The 27,536-nt window shown below is 45.5% G+C and overlaps 1 protein-coding gene across 4 annotated transcripts in view; it reads left to right on the top strand.

Moving 5' to 3' along the window:
- The first annotated feature begins 2,092 nt into the window (after positions 1 to 2,092).
- IP6K2 (inositol hexakisphosphate kinase 2) overlaps positions 2,093 to 27,536 on the top strand; it is a 37,882-nt gene continuing 12,438 nt past the window's right edge. The window contains exons 1-3 of one of the 4 annotated variants that reach the window (XM_069206212.1): positions 2,093 to 2,186; positions 20,776 to 21,081; positions 23,001 to 23,223. In XM_069206212.1, coding sequence (XP_069062313.1) covers positions 20,880 to 21,081; positions 23,001 to 23,223 — 425 coding nt within the window. In that variant the 5' untranslated portion in view covers positions 2,093 to 2,186; positions 20,776 to 20,879. Of the gene's footprint in view, positions 2,187 to 3,646; positions 3,772 to 20,775; positions 23,224 to 27,536 lie in introns of those variants that run through there. The other 3 variants (XM_069206214.1, XM_069206213.1, XM_069206215.1) reach the window with 3 other exon arrangements.

A 27,536-nucleotide genomic window follows, 5' to 3' on the forward strand; every position in this document is an offset into this window, starting at 1 on the left:
CTCTCCAATCCACATAGGCTCTCTCATACCCACTGTCATACTCTGAGACACCATCTTGCACCTATTCTCACACTCAGAGAGACAGGCCCTATGGCCAACTCCTGCCTCACACGGCCAAAGACCATGCACAGCAGAGGGTTGGGTGGTTGGCATCAGGGACTGTGCAGGGTTGGGTGGTTAGAAGGGGTTGGCCACAGGCCTGTGGCTAACTCTCGCCATGCACGCCAAAGGCCGTGCATTGCAGTGGTTGGATTAACGTAATGAAAATTACTTTAAGTTAAAAAAAAATAGAAATTCACTGAAAGAAACAAAGGTTACAGAGACAAAGTTTTGGAAATAGAATTAAAAAAAAAACATAGAAATCTACTTAAAAAAACAAAGGTTACAGGGACATTATAGTTAGGTTCTCAATGTACTTGCACAAAACCAGAGAAATTAAGCAGTTGTTGTTACAAGTATTTCAAGTAACTATAACTTGCGGCCTAAGGTAACTATACCCCACACCCTCATCAATCACTGCTAATTACACCAGATATTACAGCGCTCATGACAACTTTCATAATGTTAATAAAAATATGAATTAAACATTAGCAGTCAAATTACTGAAGAAAAAACTCTGCATGCTGAGGTCGCGGGTTATAATTACCCTAGGCCGTGAGTTATAGTTACTCGAAATAATAGCTATAATTGATTAATTTCTCTGGTTTTGTGCGAGTAAATTCAGAACCTAACTATAACGTCCCTGTTGTTTTCTTTAAGTGAATATATATACATATATATATATATATATATATATATATACACATATTTAGCATTGTACTCAGAAGTGTGTATATATATATATATATATTCACTGAACAAAACCATAGAAATTTAGCAGTTATAGAGTTCTTTCTATAACTCAATCCCTAAGGTAACTGTAACTCAAACCCCTGCTGCCATGCACAGTTTTCTTATCATTAATTTTCTTGCACATGTTGTAGTGATAATATCAAAGCTGCTATATAAGATGTCACCAATGATATAATAGGCAGAGTAATTAGCTGTGCATCGCGAAGGTGGGCGTGATGGATACCTTCATTAGAGATCGTGCCCTAACATTACAATTATAAAGCAATACTTCCAATAAGCCTATTAAAGGTCAGAAGCCAGATACAGTAAAGAACTCGGTTAAGACAAATTAGAAGTTAATGCTAAGATGCACAGAAACAAAAATTAGTAGTTAGGCACTGGTACACAGACAAATTAGTAATTTGTCGGAGCATATCATAAATTGTGCCCAGTTGCTATGAAATGGCTTTGGGGGTACGAGAGGATGCCACGTCTTTCCAGAACTCTCTGGTAAGACCTGTGAAGCTCTATCATAACCAGGACATTTTCCAATCATCGTCGCAAACAGCTTAAATATGTTGTGAAAAACACAAAAAAATACACCTCTCCTGGCGGTGTGCAGGTAAACAATAAGGCCACGCCCCTCTGTTCACCTGTATGCACAGCCGGCGCCAGTGGAAAATCCCAGGCCAGAAGACGAGCGCAGGAGACACAGCAGAACCAGGCACTGAGTGACACTATGGAGGCCATCTTGGACTTGTGACATGTGGATCTCAGAACAGGAGTTAACATTAATACTAGATTAAAAAAGCATTTACTCTTTCATGCAGTAGTAACTAAATCATTGTAGCTTAACGGAATAATTATTACTAAAAGCGATACTAGAACGTTAAAAATAATGATCATTATATAAATGTAAATTGATTAGTATGTGCATTGTTTAAAAAGGATGAGGGAAAATAAAAATGTTTTCCAGCCACTACTTGGTAGTTAGCGTCCACTTTTCAGATTTACCCAGTGATTGCTACCTTTGTAAGATGTCTACCTCCCTTCTGAGCCCCTCCCGTAGACATTTCGCATGATAGTCCTTCTTCGATGCCTGGCCTCTGCTCAGTTACAGTTGACAGAAGCCTCCCCCCCCTCGCCGCTTGTTTAGCTGCCCAGCTCCACCTTAGTAACAACACCGTCGCGGAAGCCCGCCCCTCGGCCAATCGGAAAGCGTCTCGGTGGACGCGTCCAATCAGAACGCGGCGTCCCACTGAGTCGGCCGGCAGCGGCGAGCAGCGACGCCATTTTGTTTCTTTCAACAGACAAAAGAGAAGGAGCGACGAAGCGACCGGACGTCCATCTCTGAGGTAAAGGTTTATTATGGCGTTAGAGCGGGGCTGGCCTCTCGCCACCCTTATCGAAGGACAAATACTGTAACTAAGGCACTCAGTGACGCGTGGAACCAGCCCGCACTCTTTAAATTAGCTTTTCTTTTTTTTTTTTAGTCAGGTTTGTGGTGTCTCCGTTTGCTCTTGTCGTTTCCTCTTCCACAGATGGCTGTTTTATCGTCGTTATGCTTGATTTAGGGCTGGGTGTGTATTTCAGACGTTGTCGTAAAAACGTCGTGCCGGTTGGTGTGTCGTCGGGAGACATCGGGAGCCGGACCTGCCGAGGTAGCATCCGAAGCTCTCACATAACGTGAGCCTTCTAGCTGCTCAAATACACGCACTTTTATGTTTTTTATGTTGGTAAGAAAGACGCTTCTCCGCGTTTTGACCCCACCCCTCGCTCGAGTGTGTGTCTTAATAAGTGATCCCACAAAATGCACGTTTGTTTTTCAATGGGGGAGATCCCATGGGGGTCCATGAAAGATGTTTATGTGCAGGCTGAAGAGGAGACCCGGGAGGATGGCACCCACCAGGCGAGGGTGGATATTAATGGGTGGGATCTTCCAATTAAAGTCCCTTAGGACCGGTCCATATCTCAAAAGACTAGTTAGGAACCAGGATCCCCCGAGACAGGGCCTCTGCGACTTCTGAGCAGGGCTGGCGATCTTTGTCTCCTCGGGAAGGGCCGGGGTTTGGGTGGGGCATCTGGTACGGGTCAGAGTCGGGGCTCCTGCCAGCCGTACACATAGGGGCATGGATCGTCCTTCCGGTCCTTCCCCTGTCACCCACAGACCCCCATCACTAGTTACTTAATATTAAGTGCTCCTCTGGGGGTGCTCGTGCATCGGGGTGGAGAACGCTGGGTCTCGGGGTACCGGTGGGGGGCAGGGAGCGAGTGCTCTCGGGTCCCCTGGCACCGCCCGGAGACCACGAGTAACATTGGGCTTTTCGCGGGGGTGCTTGGCCACCTGCGCTGGGGGACCTCCCCCCACCAGCTGCCTGTTTGGGGAGAGTTACTGTTGGTGTAAGAGGGTTTTTGTTGGAGGGGGTGGGGGCCGTGCCCTCCCGGGCTCGTCAGTTTGGATGTACAGTGGCCAAGTGCCGTGGATGGTTGGCTGACTTGGCCAAAAAAAAAAGGCGTTAGATGTCATTGGTGTCAGGTTCGACCGCATAAAGCCTGCAATATAAAAAAAAAAAAAAAAAAAGCGTCTTGATGCCTTTCTGACAAGTATGCCCGGGCAGATCCCGAGAGCTTTCTGAGCAAAATAAACCCTTTTCCATGTATAGGTCGGTTTTACTGCGAAGTAATGGGGAGCTCGGCAGGTTGATGCGAATTGACAAATGGTAGGTCCTTGTTGTTTAATGGTCCGTCGTTGTGACCACCCCCGTCGCGTGGGGTCAGGCCGATCAGTGAATTAACATTTAATCTTTACATACAGGCCTCGGTGTAGCGGCTTTACAAGGCCATGCAGAAGATAAGTGCGCTTGCGAAAAATAAGATGTGGATCTCCTTATGACGCGAAGCTTCGTACAGCTCATTGAAAACAGTTATGGGGTTAAACTGGTAGGTACTGCTCCTTTTATTGAGAAAATATTTTACATGTGCGTTTTATATAAATATGGGGTATCACCTGATCACGTCAATACTGATAGTTAATGGTCTGTAAACAGGTACTAGAGGTTAATGCAGCCGTCAGCTCTTTAAAGTGTCGAGTTACCCTGGGGTGCCATCCCGACCCTCGTTGTAAAGACTGACATTTTATAGCAGCACTCTTAATGGGGTAGAAACCCTGCAGGTTATCACCGAGTGGTTGGACTCGAAGGATGTTCCTTGCAGGACTAATACGAAGTGGGTACCGCCCGTGCGGTGCGTCCCCGGCGACTGGTGTATCTAAGCATCTCCACGTTATGTAAATTATATGGCCCACAGTAGCTGACCCGGCCCGAGGGCCGTATACCATATCGGAACGATGTCCGCCTCCAGGATTGCAATCTATGAGGGCTGACTACCGAAATCCCTCTCCTAATCGTGTTTACGTTTCTTATCGGGGGCTTTATTGCTCCAATGTTTGCTCCCATCGCCTGCCGTTTTACTTTCAGTTGTCTATTGGGCTCAAGTTTCTCTTTACTCCTTCATGGCCATTTCCCCATCTCCACGTCACTGATGAGCTTCAGCCAGCAGAGGTGCAGTATGTGCCTTGGGCGTTCAACCCCCGCGATTCACCGGTTAGGCAGGAATATCGACTTTTTTTTTTAGCTGTTTCTTAGACGTCACAAGGCTGCAGTAGTAAATTTAGATGACGGCACAGTTTTTGAGCTCGTATCCTTTAGTGGTTTTCACACTATTCGTTCTACATGGTATACCCAGACCTCTGGAATTATGCGGCAAGAAAATGCAAATAATGCGGCATATTTTGTTAGCATTTGTAATCGTCATTTTTACAAATCGTAACACTGTCAAGGAAAAACAATCATCTAGTTAGTACCAGTTTAAACCCAAGTACAACAATAAGAAACTGAAAGATGACCACTGACTTTTGTAAAAGGCCTTCACTGCTCCGGAAAATGTATTGCCACGTTTTAGTAACACTTGATCCGTTCGCATTAGGAACATTTTTTGTGGAAATCTGCAGTTATGCATCAGTCAATGGGGGGTAATGCCACATAACCCCATAATTTCTATGGCTTTGACTATAATTCTGAGGTTCTTAACCTGTTGACTCCTGTGGACACCCACTGAATTATTACTGGAAGCTGTGTGCTGCTGCGAATTGATCCTCAAAACAATACATACAAATACAGAAAAAAGTATGCATCAAACAAATTGAGTTTAATTCACCAAAAAAATATGCGGAAATAAAAAAAAATGAAGTTTAATAGGAAGTTCGGAACTTCTCAAAATTGAGTTTCATTTCCAATAGAAGAAGCAATATGTTTGCCACTGGGCAATAACTGATTTTTTTCGCTTCTAATACATGCTCTGTTTGACAGGTGCGAATGCTTCAATCGAGGCCAACGAGTGTACTTACGCTTTTTCACTTCCTCTTTCAAAGCAGCGTTTTGCCTTCGCGTTTGCTTTCTTATATATTTGTATTTTATTAATCTGCTAAACTGATTTGATTTCCTAGTCCGTCATGGGCCCCCGTAGCAGATATTGGAACGGAGATTGATGACCGCTGCAGTAGAATTTTCTTAGCCTTCTCCATCCAGCCTGAACCATCACCTCATACTACGTTTTTGCGCCGCATAGCGTTGCTTGAGTAAAGTACAGCGTTCCTCTCACCTACGAGTTTTTTTTTTTTTGTAGTACTGTTAACAATTCGGCGTTCTCCGATTTTGAACTTTCTTATTTTCGTGTTCTAGTTTTTTTTCTTCTCTATAAATAGACGTATATGATGGTAAAGCCTGGACTGGTCCCTTAATGGCTGCATGAGTTCAAAGAATTTTGGCCCGCTTAGGCGAGGAAGATGATGGTGTCTTCGGAACCGTCTTTCGTCGCAGAGGGACTACTACTTTAGGGATTCTGTAGTTGCAGCTACATAATGTTATAAGCTTGCATCAGACTTATTTGTAGCTAATACATTTGAGACTTGCCAGACTACACTCGAAGATTAGATCTAAAGCCTATGTTGACACAATTATTGACTTGTCATGATTTTTTTTTTAGGTTTTAGGTACTGACTAATCTGGCAATTGATAGCACAGTCTCAAAGAACATTCAGTACTAGCATAGTTGTAAGAAGGCGTTTAAAACTTCAGAGAGCGTGTCATAGTCTTTGCTCCTTTTGCCTTTTCACACTTACCCTGCAGAGCCAATTACATATTAAGTTTGGCAACAGCTCCACAACATTTCGTGCAAACTTGGCAACTCAAACTAGAACTATTGAACAGATGCGCTATTGTTTTTTTTTTTTTCTACTGGTTCAACTTCCATTTTTGCTAACAGTAATACACATATTCATCATGTTACTTGAGACTACCCCCAGTTTATAGTTTCCTCTCATCCATCATATTCTGAGGGTTCTATTATTCTGAAAATTACCACATGAACTTTGAGAAAGTCCTTTGAGATGAAACGTGTTGGCTGTATTTATGTATGGATTTCACAGTGGTGTGGTCTCCAAATGCTTTTAGTACCACCTCGTAAATGCCATGATCATGGCCCTCCATGAAGATATAGAAAGCCCAGGTCTTAAACTTAGTTTTGTTGAGGGCTTTCTTCCCCCTCGCCTGCAGATCCAAGAGCTGTGTAGCTGATCAACTGGTGTAAGATCGAGGCACAGTTGTGATATAAGGGGCAGTTAGAATTGCAGCAAGTATGGCCTGTTTATTTCTTTCCACATGCACTGTATGTTGCCAATTCACTGCTGAAATTGTAGTGAGCCAACATGCTCCTCAGTCGGCATGGTCTTTCCATGCACATGAACGGAAAAACTTTTGTCTCCTTTTTAAATTTCTGTATGTAGGTGCAGTCAAAAATCTGTCATTCACACGGCACAGGCAGCTCACCAGCACTAAGCAATGAAGCATCTTTCTAAGGTGTATAATCTTTATTTTCTCTTATTTTGACCCAAAGGTGGACATTGTCCTAATAAAATTAGCAAAGCACTCAAGATCTAGAAACCAAAAATTTAAGAGAACAAGCATACACATGGAAGCCTTGTGGTATAATGAGGGAGGGTCCTTGTGCACTCCCAAAAGTCACTCCATCCTCTTTATTCTGCAGGTTGAAGACATGCACTTTGAGATCATTTAAAGGAAGTGGTGGATGTCATGAATGTGGAAGAGACTAGGTGCCTAATAACGAGTCTGGCAGTCCCTAGACCGCCAGTCTCGCAGTGTAAGTCTGGACAGACGCTGTTGTTGCAGGCCGACCATCACATTACAGCTCTGCCGGTCCGACCGCAATGGTCTTGTCGTCTCTGCTAGGATCTGTGAGACTGATGAACTGACGGCGGCTGCAGGTAGCAAGCAGTCAGGGTGGTGCTGCACAGTCCTGATTCGACCTCGTTCTCCACCAGCCTTTTCGTGGTGGTTTCACTGCTATGAAAAGGGCAGAGAACAGGCGCAGGGATCTCCCTTGTAATGCACAGGGTGTTGGTGTCCCCCCTGCGGGTGGCAGCATTGCAGCTGGCTCAATTATGAGCTGGTGACAATGCTGCTGCCACTTTCCGGCTGGGCTAGCTGGCGGGAACCTTGGGTGTCCGCCGGTCAGCCCAGTGAGAAAGTCATAAGCGGTCCAGCAGGGAGGTAGCCACCACCGGGGTGGCCACCCTGTCACAAGTTTATACTCGTAATGAGGGCCAAGGCCTTTTCAAGCAGGATATCTAGTATGTACTAACAGATTTTGTAGATTCTGCACCCAAGAAGCCTACCAGCTACATGGGGGAATACAAGGACAGATCGTTAGCATTGTTTTTTTGCCGGGATTTCTTACAGATCTTTAGATCCTGCACCCAAAAGACTAGCAGCTACATGGGGAATACAAGGACATATTGTTAGCATTGATTTATTTCTTTGTTTTATTTTTCAGGGGTTTCTTCCAGATTATTTAGTAGGACCTACAAGACTGCCATACGGGAAATATTATTTAGCGTCTGCCCTGTGAGACCCAATCAAACTACCACTGAAAGTTATGGTTATCTATGTTCTATGAGGTCTGTTAGTAGTGTTGAAGATTAATATCTACCTGCTGATATTGTTGGATTTCTCAGCTGCCTTTGTCAGAGTTGACTATCGAACCATCATCCACACCCTAGAGTGCTGAATGGGCTTAACTGGCAAAGATAACACTGTGAGAAAAACAGGGCATCATGGTTCCAAAGTGGAATAGTTTTTTTCCAGAAAGTGACTTCAGAACTGCCATTCATGCCATAATACTCACATCTGGATGGTAGTGTTGCCCTCATGGCCTTCAAGGTGCCACAATAGCATCCCAAAGGGGCCTGAAGAAATATGATCACATTACCCCTTCCTGGTAATGCTCCACTGACTCCTCATGCCGACCAGCACCATCTTCTAAACCAGCCACATAATTTATAATTCATTATAAGCAGCACATCACCCACTTGTCTTGCTGAGAAGCTCCACATATCTGGTGGCTCTCAGCACACCTGCAGCCAGCAGACTGGAGACTTCGTAATTGATTAAAAAATCCATCAATGCACCTGGAATTTAGAACAGCATTCCTGTATCAGAGGATCACCACCAATGTTGCTTCTATTTAGGAAAGTGTTGAAGACACACCTTAAAAAACACCTTGTTACAATGCAATAAAGATCCATAAACCAGGCACATATTCTATGCTTGCTTTTGACCCCAGGGGTGTGGAATTTATTAAAATATCTACTTGTCCACGGGACAGGTTGCTTCTCAAATCTACTTGTCCTGTAAAAAGATCTACTTGTCCCTTTGGTGCCATGTAGTGTGGCGCCAAATTATAGCAGCAATCTCATTATGTAAGAGCTCTGATAATAGCCTCTCTGATTATGCCAGGGCTACTACCATAGTAGGGCTTGAATACTAGCAGTTTCAATCCCTACTGTAGCAATTTCCTTATTTTTCCACCTTTCTGCAGATCTGCATACTGGGGCTGGAGGAAGCAGTAAGCAATAGTTCCAGGGCTGGAATGCCTTTGAGTCTGCAAACCTACTAACCTGCATGTTTTAAAGATTTTCACCAGCTTCTCTCTAATATTTTCCCATAATAAGAAAGGTTGGACATTTACTCCTGACAATGGCAGAATTAGAACTTCTTCCAGGGTTGGGAAGAAAGTGGCTGGAGGGAAAATGAACTTGCAAATGCTCAATAGATTTTCACATGAGCAAATCTACACATGCGTATTTACCCATGCTAAAATACAGTTCACAAATATTTTATAGGGGTACGACATATACCATGGGTGCACTTTTGTGACTTTCTTTAAGAATTTGGGGCCACATGTAGGTAGGTTCAGATTTGTGACCCGCAAATTGCGAGTCGCAAATCCGAATGTAGGATGGTGTCCCTGACACCATCTGTGATTCGCAAGGGCTTCTCAAATGCTCACCTCATGAATAATCATGAGGTGGGTCGCAATTTGCGACCCCCTTGCGAATGGCGGCCTCACAGGGATGGTGGCCTGCTGGAGACAGCAGACCACCATGTCTGTGACTGCTTTTCAATAAAGCAGTTTTTTTTTTTTTTTGTAATGCAGCCCGTTTTCCTTAAAGGAAAACGAGATGCATTACAAAAACGAAAAATGAAACGTTTTCGTTTCATTTTTTCAGAGCAGGCAGTGGTCCGCAGGACCACTGCCTGCTCTGAAATTTTTTTTACAGTGACATTCACAATGGGGAAGGGGTCCCAGAGGAACCCCTTCCCTTTGGTGAAAGTGTTAGCACCCATTTGAAATGGGTGCAAACTGAGATTGGTTTGCGCCCGCATTCGCAAAACAATCCTACATTGCACTGCGAGTCGCAATTAGGAAGGGAACACCCCTTCCTAATTGCGAGTCACAAACCCGTTTTGCGATTCGGTAACCAGGTTACTGAATCGCAAAACTGGGTTTGTGCATCGCAATGTACTTTTTGCACGTCGCAAACAGCGAAAGTCGCTGTTTGCGACATGCAAAAAGCTACCTACATGTGGGTCTTGGTCCCTAATTAGGTCTGGTGTTAACAATGATATTTTGTTTTTATTAAACTTCTATTTCTCTCTCTTTCGGCTGGCTTTACTGTGAGTGATCGCATTCTTCTCTTCCACAAGGAGCATATTGGCACACAAAGTAGTTTTGTTCAGTGTCAGGAACTACAGTGGCAATCAGTGACGTAATGAAACTGGAGGGTGCCCCTTTGCAAAGAACATGGAGGAGCCCCCTCTCCAGACTCACTCAGGGCAGGTGCTGTGCTGAAGGGACCCCCTGGAGGGCAGCTGCGGGGCCTTTGTTATGCCACTGGTGGCAACATGTGCTTTTAGAGTTCAAAAACGTTTTGGTTTTTTTTTGCCAGTGTTTGTTACAATGTTGAGGACCTGGTAGCTCCCACAACAATAAAGTGTTACAAAAGCCATGACAAAACAATACACGCATTGATGAAACTAAAAGACTTATAAAAATATGTCAGATCAGTTGGCTTTGTCAGTGTTTGTTTATTTTCATGCTTCCCATAATCGTGTTGAAAATGGTTACACTGATTTTCCATTAGAAATATTTTTGAGAAATACTAGCATGCATCAAAACATTTTACTAAATGACACTTCATTTGCATATAATCAGAGAGCATTCTGGGAGCATTATACTTAGCCTCATAACCTAAACTTTTCAAACATGTGTATACACGTTTTTTTTGTTGTTGTACTGGAACCAACGTCAGTAGTGAAGTGTGACATTAAAACATTTATTTACAGCACTCACCCTAATAATGAAGGTTTTCAAATAATGAACCATAAATACAAGTTCGAACAGCATTATCTCTTGGAAACACATTACCTCAACTGCAGAGAGTTCCACTCTCTGTAAACAGGCAGCCAAAGGGTTTGTGCTGCAGAGAGTTGGGTCTACTTGTCCCAAGGACAAAGTAAACATAAAATCTTGTTGCCCTTGACCCCAAACAAGATGTCCCGGGCGTCGGGCGATAGGAATTCCACATCCCTGTGACCCTACATGGGGCTCCCCTTCTTTTTTGTCTAGTTTTCTGCTATACAAATGCCACATACCTACATAACATGGTGAGCATAGTTTTTTTCTCTTTTCTTCAGGACAGTTTGCGAGAGGTGTACAAGGCACCTCATTTGCAGATTGTGAGTCTTTGATGGAGTTGTCTGGAGTGGTCAATAATGTCCTCTCCCCAAATATTTGCTTTAGGGCACTTAATTGAAATATAATTTTGCCCATACTTCCTTCTGTTACATCCTATTGTGTTGTGTAAGAACTTACTGGAGGTGCGGTTATAGAACAAAAGAGCAAAAAGTAGGTATAGTTATGCTCATTTGCACACTGTAAAATCAGGCTCTCCCCTCGACCCGCTTCTCCTCACATTCTAGCATTGACTTCCAACATAATATATCCTATATTGACTAACACTCTCAACTATTTCATAAACTCTGCATCCCTATCTCAGTCTTTGAAACATGCTGTTGTCAAACTCTTACTGAAAAAACCTAAACTCGACCCCATGCAGCTGAGCAATTATAGGATCTATTGCTCTTCTCCCTATTCTGTCTAAGATAATGGAAAAGCATGTTAACAATCGGCTAACCTGTTTCCTAGAAGAGCATGAACTTCTGCACCCCTCTAAAATGGGATTTAGACCCCAGCACAGTACAGAATCGGCCTTACTAGCGGTCATGGAAAACGCCTGCTAACTTTTAGACTGTGGTGGACATGCAGCCATTATCTTGTTAGATCTAAGTGCCGCATTCAACACTGTGGATCATAACATTCTCCTCCAAAGACTTTCTGCTATAGGAATGGAAGGCACAGTACTGAGCTGGTTTTCCTCATTTTTGAAAGATAGAACGTTCCAAGTTCTCAACTGTTAATTTTTGTCTAATACATGTTCCCTTACCTGCAGCGTCCCTCAGGGCTCCTCGTTGGGTCCTACCCTTTTTAATGTTTATCTTTCCTCTCTGGCTAAAATTGTGGAACACCATGGTCTGTCTCTGGTTTCATATGCTGATGATACTCAGTAGTGTCACTCTCAAATGCCGAGAATACTTCTCAATTGAATCTCTCATCCTGTTTGGCGGATATAGCCAAATAGATGACTGAATCTAAACTTAAACTCAGTGATGGAAAATTCGGAAGTAATGATTGTAGGCGATTGCGCCCTTTCTAACTCTCCTACATTATTTCCAGAGGATCTTAAAAATCTCCTGCCTCCTAAAGACCACATTGAGAGCCTAGGTTTTTGGCTTGACCCTCGTCTTACGATGGACTATCAATCCAAAAAGATCGCCTCATCCTGTTTTGGCCTCTTAAATACTATGAGGAAAATTCTCAAACTCCTGCCTTTCCCTGCTAGAAGACTTCTTATTCAGGCCTTGATATTGTCACGACTGGATTATTGCAATTCCCTCTTTCTTAGTTCCCCTGGCTATGTGATAGGGAGATTACAGGTAGCACAAACTGAAGCCACCCGTTTACTTAAGAATACACCCAGATATATATCAGCCAGACCTGCTTTAGCTTCCCTCCCACTGGCTTCCTATAAAGCAGGGGATCAACTTTAAGACTCTATGTGTGACTCACAAAGCCCTTTATAACAAGGGCCCCAAATTTCTCAGGCAAAATATCTCATTTTATCTCCCAAGAAGACCCTTGAGGTCCTCTGCTGCCCTGTTGGGGCGCACCCCCTGTTTTAAGAGAACCATATTGGGAGGTAACTCCTTCTTAGTCAGAGCTGCACACCTCTGGAATTCCTTTACTGGGCTTATGCTCTGGGTTTTGACCTACCTTTTTAGCGCTGGGAGGCCTTTTGGTAGCCATGTGCTCCATAAATTTCTTAAACTAAACATTTGGTCTTCGGTCATGCCTTGGATTTAGTGGTTTATATCAAGATTCATGCTACCAGCTGTACTGCCTCCTGTGAAGTGTGAGTGACATTCTGGGATAAGATGAATAGAAGAGTAAAGCACATGTAAAGGTTGGGTGGGCACGAGGGTGTGAGGGAATGTCGGGGCAGATGACGCCAAGGGGTGGATGTGTCCTGTCCATCCATCTAATGTAGCTGCAGATGCAGTTTTATTCCTATTTATAGATCAAATGTACATATCTTCATAAGAGGTTATTACTGCTCGTGCAACTGGCATCACTTGAGCAGAGGCAAATAAAAATTACTTTGTAGAAATGTAAATGGGGCTTTCAAAAGAAATGTAATAGAGCGTAGTAATAAAATCTGTGTATCTTATTACACTAATCAATGCAACCGTAAGTGCCCTTGATCTTTCAAATCTTTTGGTTTGAAACTAAAGAGAATATCATAGCAGTAATGGTGGTAATGGCCTTCCTCTGTTTTGGATTTGGCTTTAAAAAGTAAGAGTCTGTTAGGTGACACTATCCTGGTATCTAAATGGGGAAGAAACTTCCTCCATTGTAGTCTTTTACCTTCACTTCAACCTGGAATAAATGATTAGCATGAATTAAGATGCATACATAAAGTTTTCAGGCTTTGGATTGATCTACTTCTGTAGACTTAAATAACCCTTTGCCTCTCTTTTAGAACATACACTATGCAATTTGTGATTACTCTTCACAGCAGTCTGATTGTCTTGGATACAGTTCTGCAGATAAATACCTTTTAGGTTGCTGAGGCTGAACTGTCCATCACTTGGTTTCATCCTGTGCTGAACTGATCCATCTTCACACAAATTAAACCAGAAGTATACTAGGAAGATGGGATTCTGGTGTGCATTTCTAATCTCTTCTCGTTTGGGATCTGAAACTTGGGTTATTCAAGAGAATATTTATCTTTTTGAAGCAAAAATAAAAAGGCCATCTTTCTATCTACCAGTTTGTGACCAGGTTTTTAAATTAAACTATATTTTAACTTAAACCAAATAGTTGTGAGTCCAGAAGCAGTAAACAAGTGCAGAAGACTCTTGTTGGCCTTCCTGGGCTCAGCCATAGATGGCCATAGCAGCATTATCTCCTCCAAACCCAATCCATTGAATGTCACATCTGAACAAATGTAACCAACCCTACAGAATGTCTTTGAACAGAACAGGCAGCTGAATATTGGGCGACCTAGGAGTCTTAGTGATAGAGCCCAGTGGAGATTTCATGACTACAAAGGAGTGTTTAAGAGCTGATCCACTCAAAATTGACCAGTCAAATGAGCAACAAAGGGATCTTCTTTTAACTGCCTTGGGATGTTTAGCCAGATCATCCAGACACTATGGAGAGCTGCACTTGTGTGATTAGTTGGCCCATCAGTTGCCTGACACAGGGTAGGACTTTTCCCTGACACTTCAGTTTCCATGAAGTGCCTTTCTGCTCGTATGAAATAGTCTTGGATGGGAACAGAGAGCAGGAGAAAATGAAGGATGGGAAAGGCGACACATACCTGTGTAAACCTGCTGACTGGCCTGTGCTAGAGCCAACAATTAAATGTAAACCCCTATTTTGCTCTGGGTCATCTTGAAGGACCACGTTAATATATGTCGAGCATCACCATAGTCCTGCAGGACCTTTCCAAGAAAATGGTTGTATTGATTTGGCCTTGTATTGCACATGAAAAAGTTCTGTCCTGTCTTCTGCCATGCAGATGAACCCAGAAATGTATTTCTACTGCACCTCTGTGTAGATACCAGGCACATGCAGTTTTGTAGGTGGTGTTTCAAATGCCCCTCGCCCTTGTATTAGTAGTCAGTGTTATAGAAGAACCCCCCAGTAGTGATAAGGTGGGAGTAAATTCCATGACTGTAGTCAAGGAGGGTCATGTTTCCTTTTTGTCCACTTCGAAAGCATTGGTGGGGTTGTTGACCCTCCTTGTGGCGGTATTTCATTGTGAGATGTTGTTGCTAAAGGTCCCCCCCCTTTTTTTATTTTATTTAAACCTGTGTTTGTTTATTTAGTTTATAAATTAACAGAACTTTTCTCAAAGGAATGTGAAAGGGTGTATATAATTCAGGGCTCAAGTGTATTCCCTTGGAGGCCCAGGTCTTGATACCAGGCAGACATAGGTGTTCAGTAATGTTAATATATTTGTATGCAGTAAAGCAGAATGTGTGCAGAATTGCATAGAATAACTCCTGTGGTACATTTGTGCTGTGACAAAGTATATAACAAGCATTGACAAAGCCAATAGGTTTAGATTATGGGGCCTATTGTTTTTTCCAGTGGATTTTAGTGATACTGTACATTATCCCTGATGCTGCACAGCATGGCTAAAAGTGGAATTTAAAAAGCATTTGCAGTAGGTCTCGAATTTGCTTTTGTTAGAGCTATTGGTGTTGTAAATTCATAGCTGGACTTTTCTTGCCACATAAATTGATCAACCTTGCCTCATAATTTTCTTTTCCTGCCACATAATTCCGGTGGCCCTGCATATAATAAAGCACTTCCATTTACCTTCTTCCTCTATCTGCAGCCAAAAATGAAGATGTTGCCATTTGGCATCCTAATTTAAATCTGCCATGCGAATTCCAATAGAATACCACTTTCACCACCTCCCCATCAGAATTGCTAGCTAGCTAACACAATTCCCAAAACAAAAGGCACAGCAGCCATGCAGGGGTAGTGAAAGAAATAAACTAGAAGGATCACTCAAACATATTGTGTTAAGTTGGCCTGAATCATGGTCATAATTGCCCTAAGGGGCGATTAATAAAACATAAACAATTATCATGTAAACCCAATAAAAACCTTTATCAGAAATAAACTTTTGGCATTAGACTGTAATGCTCAGAATAGCCCCTAGAAGACACCACAGTGAAAATAGCATTTATAAGAAACATGGTCCTGTAAGCACATAGTTAGCCCCGAGAGGACATAACCACATGAAAAGAAAATGTCAAAGTAATGCACTATAACCATATATTTAGCCCCTTGAGGGCATAGCGCATTACACATTTTTAGGACTATCAAGCCTACTGCAATGAAATTACAAATGAGGCTTGTAACACAAATTGCTCCCAGCTGTAAAACAAAAGTTGCAACAGTGAGAGCTCTTAAAAAGTCACTGAATGGTGGAACGGGTTATTTTGGGATGCCCTCGAACCTAGTGTGGGAATCCAGAGATGATTTAGACAGAGCATGTAGTGTTGAGTGATTTGAAGATGGTCCCATTGCCCTAGGACCACCTAAGGCTGAGTTGTGTCGAAATGTTTTCTAAAATAATGGCCTGCAAAGCGTAATGCAGAGCTGATACACAGCGGGAGAGCTAATATTGCAGTATTGGCTCTCCTGCTGTGTGGGGAGAGCTGCTTTGAGGATTTCTGTTTTTACGTAAGACATTTATCAATTACAAGTGTTTTTTAAGCTATGGAGCATGACTGGGAGAGGAAAAAGATATTACTCGGATTAGGTAAGTGTGTGAGCAATGTGACCAGTGCGTCAATACCGCTGATGGAGTTTGCGCTGTGAGCACCATGGCTGCCATGGAGCATGAAGAGGAGAGACAAGAAACAGTTTGCCCACGGTGAAGTATATCGGCAGTCGTGCAGTAATCCATGTTTTAGGGTCAGTCTGCAAGGCGGTAACAAAACAACCTCAAGGCGGGACAAACGTAAATCATTTACCAATGACATCAAGGGATTTTTTTTTAAAGTCAAGCCCATGAATGAGTGAAGGTGATGGGCTTGGTCAAAATCCCACAAAATACTTACAACAGGTCAAAATGTGCATAGGCCCTCGAGCTTTACAAAACAAAAAAAAGTTGTGGCCGCCTGTTTGATTTTGTAGGTGTGTTCACCGCGCATTCGAGTGCGTACGTAGGTGCTTTTTTCCCCCTCTTATTTGCCAATTGTATCAGTAAATAAAAAGAGCAAACACGGGAAAGCATTTTTTTCTGTAAGTTGATGTGGGGAGCAACAAGTTGCCGAAGTAACACAGGTGTGGTTGTGTGAAGCAGCACGGAGGTTGGGGTGCGGAAAAGCAAACTAGTGACATGGCAACGTGGGGTGTGAGTGGGAGATAAAGCTACGCTGTGTGGGTGGGAGAGAAGCAGGCGGATGAGAGCAACAGGTAGTGAGGGAGAACAGTTGGGAGACATCTAGAAACACATGCACTCTTGTAAAAGGCCCCACAGTGTAGGGACAAACAGAAGATTAACAAGGCACACCATTGACTAAGAAGCAGGCGGATGAGTGACAGTAAAGCCAAACAATGGTAAACAATCTGTAGGCTGCAAGCCCATCTGTTCTTGGTGAGCCCACAGTGTGGCTTTTGCAGCTAGATAACAATTCTCTGTTGTAGGCTCACGTTAAAGTGTAACGCAGAGCTTTTTTCTTCTGTTTTCCTGCCCATCGCACTCGAGGTTTGAAAGTTTATAGGTACTGGTTAAACCAAAGTATATCAGCCTTTATCCACAGTTGTACCAGACATGTCTAGTTTTCCAGATGGCTCTTTAACAGCATCTAGGCATAACTAATTTTCTCAGTAAGCCCCTCATTTAAAATGGTTTGTAGCCAAAATCTGTTCTGTAGTTCAGGAGCTAACTGTGCACTCGGCAGGTGTTGCTCACTTTGAAGAAGAGAAATGGTCCATTGGGGTGTTACTGCCTTTCGAGAGACCGAAATTTTGATTTGTACAGAAATTCCTCACCAGGTGAATACATCACCCGCACTATCTGTATTTACTGGCTTCACAGACAGCACCCGGAATGGTGTGTCCCTTCAAAGGAGCCCCGTAAAATGCATAGCATGCCGATCGGAGTCTCCTGCTGGGTAACACTAACCCCTGGCTTTATGGTTCTGCCCATTCCAAGGGCCGCTGTCTACGGCTGCTTCCCCGTCCCGTTGTTAGAGACGGGCACCTTGAGCTTTGCAGTGATCCGACAGCTGCAACCAGCGATGGATGTCCCTGGGTCTCGTGCTTGCATCGCAGAGAAGGCCTATGCAAACGTCGCTGGTACAGCCGGATTCATTGATGGATTTCCCCGGGTCTCTTGTGAACGTCGGTGGTGCAAGTGGGATCCAACGACGGATCTCCCTGCGTCTCTCGTGTGCACATCGGTTACACCATGGGGTGTAATGTGAACGTTGGTAACACAGCCAAGTCCAGCGATTGGTCTCCCGGGTCTTCTGTGTGTGCTCGTCTGATACTGCTGGGTCCAGCGATTGGAGGTCCTCGGTGGCGCATCTCCGAGCAGAGAAGCCTCCTGCGCGATCATCTCTGGTACAGGCGGATCCAGCGATGGAGTTTCCCGGATCTCGCGTTCGCCTCCCGTGGTCAGCATCGGGACTCCAGGCAGATGTTCACTCTGGGCCTCGGAGACGGCTTGAACTGTTTCACTTCTGGCTCTCTGTCCGCCCTCCTGGCAGGTATCTGGGGCTAATGTTTAAAAACAGCCGCGTCTAGCAAAAAGCGCACTCCCGTCCAACTCTGTCCGAGGTTTAGCGTTCAGGTTGGCGGCCGTCTCACACGGTCCTTCCTTAGCTTATTTCCGCCGTATAACACCTTAGCCACAGTTTCCTATCCGTGTCCCCAGCCCTGCTTACTGTGGAGTGTGTGGGGTCCCGGCTCACACATTGCGCGCACACAACCCCCCTCTGTCTGAAGCCGACCCCCTCTCGTTTCCTTCTTCCAACCCGTGATCGCCATCAAAGCGGGGAGATCAAGGGGGCGCCCCAGGCAGAATGTGTACAGTAACTAACTTCAGAGGGGTTCAAGAGTTGTTTCCGACCCTCCCCGTTCCTGTGAACGCCTCGTCTGCGGTTCATAGTCTTTAGCTGGGGGAAGTGGCGTTGTCAGCTGGGCCCCTCCAGAGGTCGGTGTACAGACACTGTACACGGATTGTTCAACTCGCACGGCTGCCTCACTCGGCTCAGATGCGAGTTACGAGCGCCATCTTCAGGCCGTTTCTAGGACGTGTTTGTGATGCCCGTCTCGCATCTGTTTGTGATCTCATGGGTTTAAAAAAAAGTATTTCTGAACCAGCAAGCAGCTATAAGTGTTATTTAGTCTGTTGTATCCTGGCTACAGAGCGACTCTTATGCTAAAATATTATCTGACTCCCCTAACTACTGTGTTGAACTGCTCTTTTCGTTCTTTGATGTTTATTTACTTTCTATGTGTGGTCTAACATTTGTAGTTAGTTTCGTCCGTACCGTGCAGGTAAGCTTCTTTATCTCCGAGACGTGTGATTTAATGAGGCCTTCAGTTCTGCCTTGCCAGGTCACCCATCCCGCTTCCTCGTCGTCCACCACCTGTAAAGTGGCCTTTCATGCGGCCTTCTCCGAACTCCATGAACGTTGAGTTTTCTGTCCTTGCCTCGCAGGAGTGACTTGGCGCAGGCCCATGCGGCTTCAATAGGTTTAACAGGGTTCGGCAGGCAGCGGGTGGTAACAACTGATGGGAGGGCGGTCAGCGCGGGTGAGCAAGGGCAGGGTGTCTGGGGTGCGGCGGGTGGTAACAACTGATGGGAGGGCGGTCAGCGCGGGTGGGCAGGGTGCCTGGAGTGCGGCGGGTGGTAACAACTGATGGGAGGGCGGTCAGCGCGGGTGAGCAAGGGCAGGGTGCCTGGGGTGCGGCGGGTGGTAACAACTGATGGGAGGGCGGTCAGCGCGGGTGGTATTCACTGACGCGGGAGGGCGGTCAGAGAGCGGGTGAACAAGGGCAGGGTGCGGCGGGTGGTATTCACTGACGGGAAGGGTGGTCAGCGCGGGTGAGCAAGGGCAGGATGCCTGGGGTGCGGCGGGTGGTAACAGCTGATGGGAGGGCGGTCAGCGCGGGTGGTATTCACTGACGCGGGAGGGCGGTCAGCGCGGGTGAGCCCGTGTGAGCAGGGACGGGGTGCGGCCGGGCAGGGGTCATCGGCGGGTGGTAATCACTGACGGGAGGGTGGTCAGCGCGGGGTAGCCCGAACGAGCAAGGACCGGGTGTGCGGCGGGAGCAGGGGTCATCGGCGGGTGGTATTGGTCAGCGCGGGTGAGCCCGTGGGAGCAAGGGCATGGTGACCAGGGTCGGGACGCGGCGGGTGGGAATCACTGATGGGAGGGCACGTGAGTCCGAAGGAGCAAGAGCAGGCGGCCTCGATTACCTTCTTACCCTCAAAGCACCGCAGCGGGCCCCGCACCGACCACCAGCACCAACTATTTAACTCCTTTGGGTCTCCACTGCCTTAGTTCACCACCACGCGTGCGTTCACTGTCCCATATATCCCTCACCACGGAAGAGTGCGGGATCGTGGACTTTACACCCCGGTGACTGCGAGAACTGCCCTGGGCACTGAAGTCTCCGGCTTCATTAATCAGTGTGATCCCCTGGCGCTCAGATCTGATGTCTGGTTGCTGAGTATTTTGCTGTGCACACTTAATATTGTTTTGCATAAACGTACGTGTTTTGTTTTACTGCTGACTGTTTTAGTGTAACGGAGACTCACCACAGTTCCGCTAATTTTTATCTTTATATAAGGAAGCTTGTCGAAAATGCACCTATTAAATTGCCACAGTGAATCTGTTTATCGAAGTAGAACACGAATCTTTATATTTCAGTGAAAGTATCACCTCAACTGACTGAATCAGTGGTTGTATTTTTATCCCTTCCTTTTTCTGTCTATTATTCCTTGCTTATTGTTTGAGACCTATAACCTTTGTGTTGATAAGAAAATGTTGTGACGTTTGCAGAAGCAAAAAAAGCTGAGCCAGTAGTGTTTCCCTTCTCCTCTGTGCCCTCTCTGCCCCCACCCAGCCTCGTAGGGCTAGTCTGATTGGGCGGTTCTCCCGGTGGGTGGAGCCAAGGCTTGTTTGTGTCCCTCTGACCTCACCTATTTGTCTCTGTGCCTGAAGCTCCGAGCCTCAGTCGGCTTCTGCGAGCGGCGGAGGATGCATGGATCCTGTTTTTCCTTTCAGTACATGATGACTGGACTGTGATTTTTTTTTTCTCCTTGTAAAAGTGGAGGTTTTTGTTTTTCCATTTGTCTTCTCACAGAATAAGGCCACCGTAAATAAGCTGCTTGTTAAGGACCGATCTTCGAAGCTTCCCTTTAGCCTCTCTTCACCCTTCGGCGCTTCTCTGTCTAATGAGCTACAAGGATGAGCCCTGCATTCGGCACGATGGAAGTGGAGCACTACGCCAAAGGAGTCATCCTCGAACCTTTCCTGCACCAGGTCGGGGGGCACTCGTGTGTCCTCCGCTTTAATGACAAAACCATCTGCAAACCCCTCATCCAGAGGGAGCACCAGTTCTACGAGACGCTGCCCCTTGAAATCCGCAAATTCACCCCGCAGTACAAGGGTAAGTCACCAGAGCGTTTTGAGACGACTCTTTATTGTGCAGAGCATCGCTTGCTTCCCTAAAATCTCTTCCCTGGCGGGGAGGTTTTGGGGTTACTCTCTGTTTTTCTGTATTTCTGGTGTTGTCAGAGCAGGCTGTGGTGAATGGGTGAGACGCTCGCCAGAGTCTCAAAGCTGACTACTCACTAGACTAGAGCAGCCCTTGCTAGCCGTAGCCCTCCCTTAGATGCAGAAGGTAAGTGCTTTTTTTTATTGGGACCTATTGCGGCAGCCTCCTACACTACATACATCATTTTCTTGTTTCGTTTTTGTATTGCTTTTTCAGCCATTGTAGACTTTGGTGGGCTCTGGAAAGAAATTGCTCTGGGTAAAATTTAATTCCAAGCGTGCAGCCCCAGTCTAAGGTTCTCCTTAAGAGTAAGCACTTAAACCATATTGGGACCAATTCATAAGGCACCAGGCTCCCAGCTTAGTGTGACTCCTCTTTAATTCACAGGAGTACAACACACTTACGGATACTGGGGCTGTCTCGAAGTCCGAGTGACTTCAGTCTTAGTCCAGAAGCGGTGGGTGCGGGGCTAGCCAAGTATTCCTCTCCTCCCGAGCTTTGTATTGGTCACTGTCGTTTGTTCTAGGAAATGAAAACTGCTCAGTTGATGCATGTTCCAAACTCCTCCAATAAACTGAAACTTTTCATTTTTTTCAAGCTAACGGACTTTTTTTAAAGTTCTTTCTCGTTTGTTTCTTGGTAAAAGTTAAAATTTAACAATTGGGGGATTTTTCTTTGACCAGATTGCTTTAATCGTATGCACACATAACTTGTACATGATTCCCATCGCAGGTTTTAGTAAGAATATTGTAAGCGGTGTGTGCTCACTATGTCTAAGATTTTACATTTAATCGGTGTTTTTATCTTTTAATCAGGGCGGGGGAGGGATGGCTTGATTCGGGCCATATTTATTGTTTTTTTCCAGGACAAAGCCAAGGCCATTTGCTAGCTGGCTGTGCCCCCCATTTCCTGTAGTGCTTCCTTTTTGGTGCTTGGCAGCAGTGCCCGCTGGAGCTTCCGCACGCCCAGCCGCAGTATGCACTTGGAGGCCGCCTGCCCAGTTCAGGAGTGCCAGTCTCTCGCCTAGAACTGTGCCCATTGCTGTTACTGTAAGGAAAAGCGCCCGTCGATAACAGCTGCGCACTGACAAGTGCGTCTCACAAAGACTCTAAATCCAAGGCAGTGCCCTAGAGACTGCTCCCAGGATCCTCTGCGTGTCACAGAAACTCTCTTGGCAGCGCCTCTCAAGCCAGTCACTTGGACTGTGGTGTATATACAGTGTGCTGATTCTAGCTGCAAGCTGTCGGAATTCTGCTCGTTGTTCTGTGATCCTGTTTTTTGTTTTGCTTTGCATGCATCCCTGTACCCTTCTGTACTTTCATACACCTCCCTCCCTTTACAGATTTGTGATTGCTGAACATTTTTTTTTATTCTGCCAGATCACAAAACTGAAAGCAGATCTGCTGAAAGATGTAAATAGGAATTGTTTTACATCTGTTAAAATGTCAGATGCTTTACTTCAAATTAAATAAAAAAAAGTAAAAACAAGCGACCCCAGAAGAAATTAATAAATATTTTCATTGATTGAAAACGTGTCCTGTTATTCTTTAGATCTGTTTACATTATGCAACACTAGGAGACGAATCTCCCAGCTAAACCTGTGTGCGTTAACAATAATCTGTGTTTACGTTGGGTGTTTGTCTAGGTGTTCTGATATTTGTTAGGTTTACGGATGAGTTTTGACGTGTGACAAACTAAGGAATGGGTAAGAACAACAGAACTGCTCATCATCATTTTGCATAAAACAGTTTCACGAGCCATGTTACTAAAGCCACTTCGTTTGCTTTCCCCAACCCTATTTGCCTCTCCAGGAGTGGTTTCCGTGAGTTTCGAAGGCAGCGAGGACGGTAACCTATGTCTAATAGCTTATCCGTTGAACGGGGACCAAGACAACCTGGAGAATGCAGGCCATTCCGACTGCGAACCCAAGAACAAGCCCGTCCGATGGACCAATAAGAAACCCGTCTTATTAGAAAACGAGAAGTTGACTAAGGAGCGGGTTCGACAACACCGAAAAGAGGAAAAAATGAAAAGGTGAGTCTTGGACTAGAAGGTAATATATGTTTCGTGTAGCACACGTCTAACTGTAAACCAACTGATAGCTGCATCCCTTCCAAAACAACTGTCCAGTGGGACACATTCGGAGGTTAAAATCTGCAGGTCATACCGGTATTTGCTATAATCTGTAGAGTTTTATATAGGTCGGTTCACAGCCAATTATTTACACAGGGCAGCTCGAATCGATTCTCATTCAGTGTATTAACGCATACATTGATAATATTTAGATGGTGTAGTGGTCTCTGTGATGAAACTATTTACATATTGCCATAACAACATAATTGTATGGTTTATTTTTCATTAAATACAACAGAAAACCCTACTATTACGGAGCACAATCCAGCCAAAGACGTGTTTACGTTTCGACCCAACCACCGCTGTGTGGGTCTCATCAGTGCTGAGCCACCTGCCTTTATGCCCTTATTGTGTTTGCAGACTCGCCTGTCAGTCTGAGTTAATCAACACACGACAAGAGCCTAAGGGCAGATGGCTCAGCCCTGATGAGACCCACATAGTGATGGTTGGGTCGAACTGTAGACACGTCTTTGGCTAGATTGTGCTCTGTAATAGTAGGGTTTTCTGAAAAATACACCATACAATTATGTTTTTATTGAAATGTGTAACTAATTTCACCATATGGAGGGCTGCAATGCCTGCAGTTAGTGTGTTAATACACTAAATATTAACTGATTTGAGTCTACATGGGTACCTAATTGGGTGCGATACGGCTTATCATACTAAAAACCTCCACATATGATACTACTGCACAATCTGCGGAAGTCAAGTTGTGATTGAATTCCACTGGGCATTCGTGTGCAGTAAATTTGTGTTCCCAGAGTTGAATATAAAGGGTATTGTCCATCATGTTAATCAGTGCTTGCCATTCCCGAACATGCATGCTTGTCTTGACATGGTGGCTTAACCCAGTGGAGCTTTCACAAAATCTCCATTTAATACATTGACTCCTGGCATTGAGGTACCGTCCGCCGCATCCGTAGAGGTCACCTGATGATGCTCCTTTAGCAGACATGAGCATCTATTTTTACTGTTTAACCCGCTTTTTTGAGGGGGGGGGGGCTCATGGCATGGCTACCCCTTAACTTTTTGCCTTTTGTTGATGCTAGTTATGATTGAAAGTGCCCGGTTAGATCCTGCTAACCAGGCCCCAGCACCAGTGTTCTTTCCCTAAACTGTACCTTTGCCTCCACAATTGGCACAGCCCTGGCACACAGATAAGTCCCTTGTAAATGGTAACCCTGGTACCAAGGGCTCCATGGCTAGGGAAGGTCTCTAAGGGCTGCAGCATGTCTTATGCCACCCTGGGGACCCCTCACTCAGCACATGCACACTGTCTCACAGCTTGTGTGTGCTAGTGGGGAGAAAATGACTAAATCGACATGTCACTCCCCTCAGTGTGCCCCACAACCCACTGCCTGTGGCATAGGTAGGTCAACCCTCTAGCAGGCCTTACAGCCCAAAGGCTGGGTGCACTATACCACAGGTGAGGGCATAGTTGCATGAGCACTATGCCCCTATAGTGCCTAAGCCAAATCTTGGACATTGTAAGTGCAGGGTAGCCATAAAAAGTATATGGTCTGGGAGTCTGTCAAACACAAACTCCACGGTTCCATAATGGCTACACTAAAATCTGGGAAGTTTAGTATCAAACTTCTCAGCACAATAAATCCACACTGATGCCTGTGTAGATTTATTGAAAAATACACACAGAGGGTCTCTTAGAAATGTCCCCTGCATACCAGTCTAGTTCCTACACATGGGGTGAGTGCCTTTGTCACTCAGTGGCCAGGAACAAAGCCTGCACTGGGTGGGGGTGCTTCTCACCTTCCCCTGCAGGAACTGTAACACTTGGCAGTGAGCCTTGTTGTTGGCAGGTCACGAATAAAGAAAGACAGGATTCAGTTTGGCAAGTAATATGCGCATTTATGAATACCGGCCGGGAGGACAGCACAGCTCTAAGTCTGAAACTGCCCTCAAAATCATCAACTCAAGCAGCCCTTTTTATATACTTTTGCTACCTTGAATGCATCTTATCACTTGTCATGCATTTTGATTTAAGCGCTCACGTGGTACATTGTGTCACTGCTTTAGTCAGCATAAAGCCGCATTTCTCATGAGAAAGCGTCTAATTACACATTTGCAGAAAAGCGAAGGTTACATATCTATCACGTGCACATTTATTAAAAAACAGCAATACCTTTTATCTCATGTTCTAAAGGCTGTCTGTAGCTCCTCCTTTCCTAACTCCAGGCTTGGAGTCCTCCCCGACTGTCTGGCCTCCCTCACACAGCTGCTGACCTTCTAGCATCAAAGCTTTTATATTCCTGTCCAGAAACTCCCTTTCCTCATTAACATGGATTTGAAATGCGTGCCTTTCCTGTAACTATATTATTGCAAGCTTCTAGGCCTTTCTACGTGTAGCTGCTTTGTGGATAACTATGCCTTTGTCTCTCTTCTCTGTCTCCTGCACTGGGCTTTTACTTGGATGCCATGAGCACTCGGGCCTATATTCCTCTCTGAGCATATATGATTCTGCACGTTTTCCTCCCAACTCTTGCTTTAGCAAAAATGGGCCTTCTCTTTTCATGTTTTCAGTAACAGCCTCAAAGGCTCATGCCTGTTGTTGAAGCGCCCCAGGGCATCCCATCTAGTGGAGATGCCCGCCCCTCCGCACACAGCCCCCACTTTTGGCGGCAAGTTCAGAGGAGATAATGAAAAAAAACAAGGAGGAGTCACCCACCAGTGAGGACAGCCCCTAAGGTGTCCTGAGCTGAGGTGACCCCTGCCTTAAGAAATCCTCCTTCTTGTTTTGGAGGATTCCCCCAATAGGAATAGGGATGTGCCCCCCTCCCCTCCGGGAGGAGGCACAAAGCGGGTGTAGCTACCCTCCAGGAAAGTAGCCATTGGCTACTTCCCCCAGACCTAAACACACCTCTAAATTGAGTATTTAGGGGCAACCCTGAACCCAGGAAATCACATTCCTGTACCCTGAAGAAAGAAGATGGACTGCTGATCTGAAAATCCCACAGAGGCGAAGGAGATGACAACTGACTTGGCCCCAGCCCTACCTGCCTGTCTCCCGACTCAAAAGAACCTGTACAGTGAAGCATCCAGCAGGAACAGCGACCTCTGAGGACTCGGAGGACTGTCCTGCACCTAAAGGACCAAGAAGCTCCAGAGAACAGCTGCTCTGTTCAAAAACAGCAACAAGAAACCAACTTTAAAGAGACTCCAATTTCCCACCTGAAGCGTGAGTCTTCACACTCTGCACCTGACGCCCCCGGCTCAAGTTCAGGACAACCAACACTGCAGAGAGGACTCCCAGGCGACTCCAACGACGTGGACACCTTGAGTCGACCTTCCTGTACCCCACAGCGACACCTGCAGAGAGGATCCAGAGGCTTCCCCTAACCGCGACTGCCTGGTAACAAGGGAACCCGACGCCTGGACCAAGCACTGCACCTGCGACCCCCAGGACCCAGAGGAACCACCTTCCAGTGCAGGAGTGACCAGCAGACGGCCCTCATCCTAGCCCAGTCAGTGGCTGGCCCGAGAAGCCCCCCTGTGCTCTGCCTGCATCAGCAGAGTGACTCCCAGGTCCCTCCATTGTTTTCTACAACAAACCTGACACCTACTTTGCACACTGCAACCGGCCGCCCCTGTGCCACAGCAGAGTGACTCCCAGGTCCCTCCATTGTTTTCCACAACAAACCTGACACCTGCTTTGCACACTGCACCCGGCCGCCCCTGTGCCACTGAGGGTGTGTTTTGTGTGCCCCCCCCCCCCCCCCCCCCCCCCCCCCCAGTGCTGTACAAAACCCCCCATGTCTGTTTCCCAAGGACGCAGGTACTTACCTGCTAGCAGACTGGAACCGGAGTACCTCTGTTCTCCATAGACGCCTATGTTGTTTGGGTCCTCCTTTGACCTCAGCACCTGACCTGCCCTGCGTTGCTGGTGCTGAGCGTTTGGGGTTGCCTTGAACCCCCAAAGGTGGGCTGCCTATGTCCAGGAGACTGAGCTTGTAAGTGCTTTACTTACCTGAGCAACTAACCAAAACATACTATCTCTCACTTTGAGATAGTATATACAGAGCCAACTCCCTACAATGAATATTTAGCTTTTTGTTCTTTAATTAAAATTCACAGACTCGTCTTTAACGTAAAAGACTTGGCTTTCAATTGAGCCCCAGTTTAAAAGAAAAAAGAAGCCAGTTTTGCCAATATTTGACCATCCCAGATTGTACATTGGCAGCTGTGAACCTTTTCTGCTG

Source organism: Pleurodeles waltl, chromosome 9 (assembly GCF_031143425.1).
Source record: "Pleurodeles waltl isolate 20211129_DDA chromosome 9, aPleWal1.hap1.20221129, whole genome shotgun sequence".
Taxonomy (NCBI): Eukaryota; Metazoa; Chordata; class Amphibia; order Caudata; family Salamandridae; genus Pleurodeles; species Pleurodeles waltl.